This window comes from Salvelinus fontinalis, unplaced genomic scaffold (genome assembly GCF_029448725.1).
Source record: "Salvelinus fontinalis isolate EN_2023a unplaced genomic scaffold, ASM2944872v1 scaffold_0300, whole genome shotgun sequence".
Classification (NCBI taxonomy): Eukaryota; Metazoa; Chordata; class Actinopteri; order Salmoniformes; family Salmonidae; genus Salvelinus; species Salvelinus fontinalis.
In genome coordinates this window covers 143,905-149,825 of record NW_026600509.1, presented here as the reverse complement: position 1 = coordinate 149,825, position 5,921 = coordinate 143,905, and the positions used below count along the sequence as shown (strand labels likewise).

General features: G+C 47.1%; 1 protein-coding gene across 1 annotated transcript; it reads right to left on the bottom strand.

Moving 5' to 3' along the window:
• Positions 1-3,723: 3,723 nt before the first annotated feature.
• On the bottom strand, positions 3,724-5,700 carry LOC129845415 (GTP-binding protein Rhes-like). Its single transcript, XM_055913335.1, has 2 exons — positions 4,888-5,700; positions 3,724-4,502 (listed from the first exon to the last, which is right to left on the bottom strand). The coding sequence occupies exons 1-2, from the start codon at positions 5,534-5,536 to the stop codon at positions 3,964-3,966; spliced, it is 1,188 nt and encodes a 395-aa protein (XP_055769310.1). The 5' UTR covers positions 5,537-5,700; the 3' UTR covers positions 3,724-3,963.
• Positions 5,701-5,921: the final 221 nt, after the last annotated feature.

Here is a 5,921-nt window from a genome sequence, read left to right as displayed (position 1 = left end):
TGTAATTACTTCGCCACCATGGCCTATTTATTGCCTTACCTCCCTTATCGTACCTCGTTTGCACACACTGTATATAGATTTTTTTTCTACTCTATTATTGACTGTATGTTTGTTTATTCCATGTGTAACTCTGTGTTGTTGTATGTGTCAAACTGCTTTGCTTTATTCTTGGCCAGGTCACAGTTGTAAATGAGAACTTGTTCTCAACTAGCCTACCTGGTTAAAGAAAGGTGAAATAAAATGTAAAAATGAAAAATGATCATTGCATATTGGCACATACATCTGTAACTCCATTCTATAGGCCCTATTCTATATATTCAGCATGATGATGATGATGGTGATGATGATGATGATTAATACATGTGTTTGATGGTCTGTATCTGATGTCCAGTCTGATCCCTAAATAACATCGACAGTGGCGGTGTGCTGAATGGTCCACAGCATCATCTGGATAATGTGCGCAACAAGAGTTCAACATTCACCTTCTGCTACCATTTCTGTCAAGCCGACGACATATACAACTTGACTCATACGTTTGCAAAAAAAAAACGACTTATATGCACCATACAGAAGGCACTGCAACTGCCTCGGCAATGCTGTGAGGCAAACGCAGCGTTCATTGGAAATGGATGTACTTCTGGTGTACCGAAACACAATGACGGTGTCGGTCGGTGTGTTCGAGGTGTGATCATGCCCAATGTCCACCAGATGCATTTAGGTTTTGTTTTGCTAGATGTCTAGCCCGCATTTCCCGTACTTGGCGCACATGTGCTTCGCTTTCAACTAGCTAAAAGCTAGCTAGTTGCAGTATGTGTGTGTACTTCTGTTTGTACCACTACATGGTAACGCAACACACAAGTTTAAAATATTGAACGCGTGTGGTACATAGAACACACCGCAGCCTACTGTGAACGCATGTGGTACATAGAACGCACCACAGCCTACTGTGAACGCGTGTGGTACATAGAACGCACCGCAGCCTACTGCAGCACCCCTAACTTAGTGTTGCGGGCTGCTCCATTGACAATGAATGACTTCCACTGGAACACAAAGTGTTACACATTTGGTGAACAAGAGGCGAAACGCTTCAAACACACCAACTGTATTAAGGCGCTAAATAGTATGCAGCAGCATCATCTAGATATGTGTGAAACATTCACCTTCTGCTACCATTTCTGTCAACCTGTTGTACGCATACAGTTTGACGCATATGTTCGATATATCCGACGTATGCACCACACATAACGTATTACCACTGCAACGCAATGCTGCAAGGCAAACTCGGCGTTCCATAGGAAATGAATGTACTTCTGGTGTACCGAAACACAACGACACAGTCGGTGTCTACGAAGCGTCAGGGGAGTGAGAGCAGCGTCTGTCCCTCCCGCTCTCCCTCCCTCCACTGAGAAAAGGGGTCATATTCTTCCAGCTGATGGCGGAATTCAAGTCACACTGCATTATTTCATGCACCAATTCATGTTGTTACTCCTATGACCGGAGAAAGTGAAATATTCCTTGATATTAAAAAAGACTCAAGCCGCTAATAACGCAAGATTATCAGAATCCTTTGCTAAAGTCATTCATTGCAGCTGCAGTGCTGGTTGAGTGGACGGACCGAAGGCACATTTTATGTCTTATAAAAGTGTTGAACAAAGTGACAGTGCTGAATAACAACTTAAACATTAACTTACTCATAAAAACAGCAACTATTTGCTGTATTCCTTGGGTCTCTCTCTAGTGATGGTTTTAAACGTTTTGCTATTTCACAGTACCCACTTTTCTGTTCATTCAAGGCTTATTTTTTACAGTCTATGGCTCGAGAAAGCTGTTCAGACACGTGATATGAGATATCTGATTGGCCAGCGGTTGGCCTATGGTTGCACTTGATTTGCTCTCTGGGCCTTCTGGGTAGGCAGAGCTCTACCTTCAGACACATGAAATGGTTCAAAATGGGGAAACTTTGCCTTCTCTGTTCTAATTCCTCATTAATTATAATTCCTAATTCTATGGTTATAACTATCTCATGGATGGTAAATCCTTGCATCCATAGCTTTGTAAAGTGGTTACATTGCTCCAGACCCATCAGTTTTTCAAATACCAGTATACCCCTTTAAGCATGTGGAACAGCCAGAAGACTCATACAGGTTATGAGAAAATAGGTTATGATGTTTTTACGAGGGGATAAAGAATCCCATTTACACTACACAATAGCCATAATAACACCTAGTTTGGACACACACACACACCTATTCACACACGCACACACACACAGGTAAAAGGAATCCAGGCTATGAGATTATATGAGTGGAAATCTTATAGCAGAAAAACAAGGAGCTGTTGTTTTATGGAAACTCAGAAACTCCCAGCAGCCTCTGTTGTGTTGAAAGGCTTTCACCGGCCCTGCAAGAACACACACACTCTCACAAAGGACACACACACACACACACTCTCACAAAGGACACACACACACACACGCTCACAAAGGACACACACACACACACACTCTCTCACAAAGGACACACACACACCATCATTCATGGAACAACGGTGCACTGATTGCAGTTGAACAAATATCCTATGACTCTTTGTCAGTGTCATTACGCCTATTCATCATCATCAACAACAACTTAATCGTCACCTTCGTCATCATCATCACCACCATCATCATCATCATCATTACTATCAACATCATCATGCTGAATATATAGAATAGGGCCTATAGTATGGAGTTACAGATGTATTTGTGTGTGAAAAATCTGACTCATAGACAGAATGTAAAGAGGATTTAACAACCAGAAACGGCCCAGTCTACTGCAGGCAGTGAGTTGTGTAGGCTAGTTAGTACAGTACAACCCTCTGGTTGATCACGACTCTGCTGCAGTCAATACTGCTCTGCCTTTCTGTCTGACGCACAAGCACACACACAAGCACACACACTCACACACAGGCACACACACTCACACACACAAGCACACACACTCACACACACAGGCACACACACACTCACACACACAAGCACACACAGGCACACACACACTTTCACACACACTTTTTCTCCACCATTCTCTCTCTCTTTCTCTCGCTCTCTATTTCTGTCTGTAGGACTCATGAAATGTGTTATGCAATAAAGTCAATGAAGTCAAGTCTCTGACTCTCTGTCCTCTTACTCCCACTCTCTCCTCTTCTGCCCCTAAAGGAGACTCCCACTCTCTCCTCTTCTGCCCCTAAAGGAGACCACACTCTCTCCTCTTCTACCCCTAAAGGAGACCACACTCTCTCCTCTTCTGCCCCTAAAGGAGACTCCCACTCTCTCCTCTTCTGCCCCTAAAGGAGACTCCCACTCTCTCCTCTTCTGCCCCTAAAGGAGACCACACTCTCTCCTCTTCTGCCCCTAAAGGAGACCACACTCTCTCCTCTTCTGCCCCTAAAGGAGACCACACTCTCTCCTCTTCTGCCCCTAAAGGAGACTCCCACTCTCTCCTCTTCTGCCCCTAAAGGAGACCACACTATAATACCTCTTCTGCCCCTAAAGGAGACCACACTATAATACCTCTTCTGCCCCTAAAGGAGACCACACTATAATACCTCTTCTGCCCCTAAAGGAGACGCACACTATAATACATCTTCTGCTCCTAAAGGAGACCACACTATAATACATCTTCTGCTCCTAAAGGAGACCACACTATAATACATCTTCTGCCCCTAAAGGAGACCACACTATAATACATGATCAAAAATGTTTTTTAATTCATTTCAAAAATATATATTTCACATTAGATTGAGACACACAATTGCACAACTTCTGCACATTTAGTAGGCTATTAGTAGTGTTCAAGTCCCTGGTGCAGATACTATTCACAGTCATATCTACATTTAGCAGAACGCTTTTGTGGAAATCAAACATGATTGTTTTTCCTCGCTCCACACACCCTTATAAACCAGTCCAGTCTGTCTTTGGCTCCTTCACTGAATCTGACACTTCTCCAGCGGCTTGCCCGGCTTCCGTGCGGAGTTGGGGCCGAGGACTTGACGGAGATCAGTGCTGAAACTCGGCCGTCGAGCGAGCGGATACAGCGCCCCACACGGAGCCTTACAACCGGGCGCCTGGCTCCCTCTCCCGGCCACTCTGCCCTCCTTCAGCGCCTGGTACGACCGAATCGAAACTTTGCGGTGCTGCGACGGACTAGTTTCAGTTGGCAACCCGCCCCGTTTAGCCAGAGCCTCGAATACCTCCTCCAGATTAGTGCGGTCTTTGGCGGAGGTCTCGAAGTAGGCGCAGTCCTCACCGAGGGCTCGGAGCACCTCTGCCCGGGAAAGTTCTCTCTCCGCTGGGGACAGGTCCACCTTGTTAGCGCAGACTACCGTGGGGACCCGTGCGCTCTGGCCCGGCCTGGTGGGCTTGAGGAGCTTGGTTTTGGCCGCGAGGATCTCAGTGCGCAGGGCACACACCTCCTCGAAAGAGCTCCGGTCGTCCAGGGTGAAGACCAGAAGGAATATGTCACCTATACAGAACACAGGGGGAGACCGAAATATTATAGCCTATATTTTCATTATAGCCTACATTGTCATATTCTCATTAGCAATTTGAACTGACGTTCCTTCTGAGATAAAGATTATATTATATTATGTTATATTATATTCTATATGCTATTCTATCCATAACTTATACGTCCATATACACATATTTATATTCTCTCTCGTCGTTTATAAAGCATGCATGTCCACTTTCACGCACACCACATCTACGCGGAGAGAGAGGCTTATTCATACGTATGTATTTACATCTTTAACCCTGCGATAACAACTACTGTTGAGGCACCTCCAGCACGCTCCAACATAGAGACCATGATAAGGACTCCCGTTATAGCCTACATTCCCGTTACGCACCGGTTAGTATGGAGAGCCTGCGTTTCGCCGGGAAGCTCCTCTCTCCGGAGGCGTCCAGTACGTCGATCTGATACGTCTCCCCGCGGATGTGGAACATTTTCCGGAGGAAATCCTCGGAGGTGGGCTGGTACTCCTCCGCGAAGCCGTCCCAGAGGTACCGTCGCAAGATTGAAGTCTTGCCCACCCCGGGCGCACCCAGAACCACGATGCGCCTGCAGTTCTGCGGCTTGGTGGAGCTCAGCGGGTCCTGCCGAGAGTCCTGGGCGAGCCTTGGGTCGTCCTCGCCGAGCCGGATCTGCCCCTGGAGAACCAGATCAGATAGCTGGTCCAGTGGCGACCTCTTGCAAGAGTGGCCATCGGAGGGAGGTGGAAGCCAGCTAGCTGTGCTTGGGGACCGCACCACCCTCCCCTTCTTTTCCTGGTGCTTCCACTGAGACGTGACCATTTTAAGGAAACCCATGCTGGCTTTGAGCCCCGGTGAGTTCAGGTGCTGGGTTGCGTTTTTGTATGCCAGCAGGACCTTGGAGGAGCCGGGGCTCAGGGCTCTGGTCCCGGGGAACTGAGAAGGTTCAGCCCGCTGATGGGCGACGGGCGTGTTGGTTGTGGTGGCCGGTGGGCTAGTGGAGGGGTTACCTTTTACCTCCATCATGTTGTCTCACTTAAGTGGCATGTGAAATGTAGCCTATAATAGCCTGTAGGGCAGTGTGGATGCCTGGGTGGATCCTGCAATATTCCAAACTGTGAGGTTTGGACACTACATGTGGTCCTCGTGACACCTGTGTGTTTGCGCACATCTAGTCTGTGTGGTACAGAAACAGATGTCTTTTGGTGTTGTTTTTATAGCCATCCATGCGCCTGGCTCGTCCGCGTCACACGGCATGGGTCATCTGCTCGTCTCTCCCAACAGCTAGTTGCCAGAACTGCTGATTGACAGAAGCGGAGAGATTGTTATGTTCTCCGGGAGAACACCGAGTGTTCGCTGATTCTGGAACAATGGAAGCAGACAGTTCTACTGCAATGTGCACGGCCAAGAC

Coding starts and splice junctions, on each gene's coding strand:
- LOC129845415 (XM_055913335.1), bottom strand. CDS start 5,536: ATGATGGAGGTAAAAGGTAACCCCTCCACTAGCCCACCGGCCACCACA. Junction 4,503..4,887: donor CAGGCTCTCCATACTAACCG/GTGCGTAACGGG, acceptor TGTTCTGTATAG/GTGACATATTCCTTCTGGTC.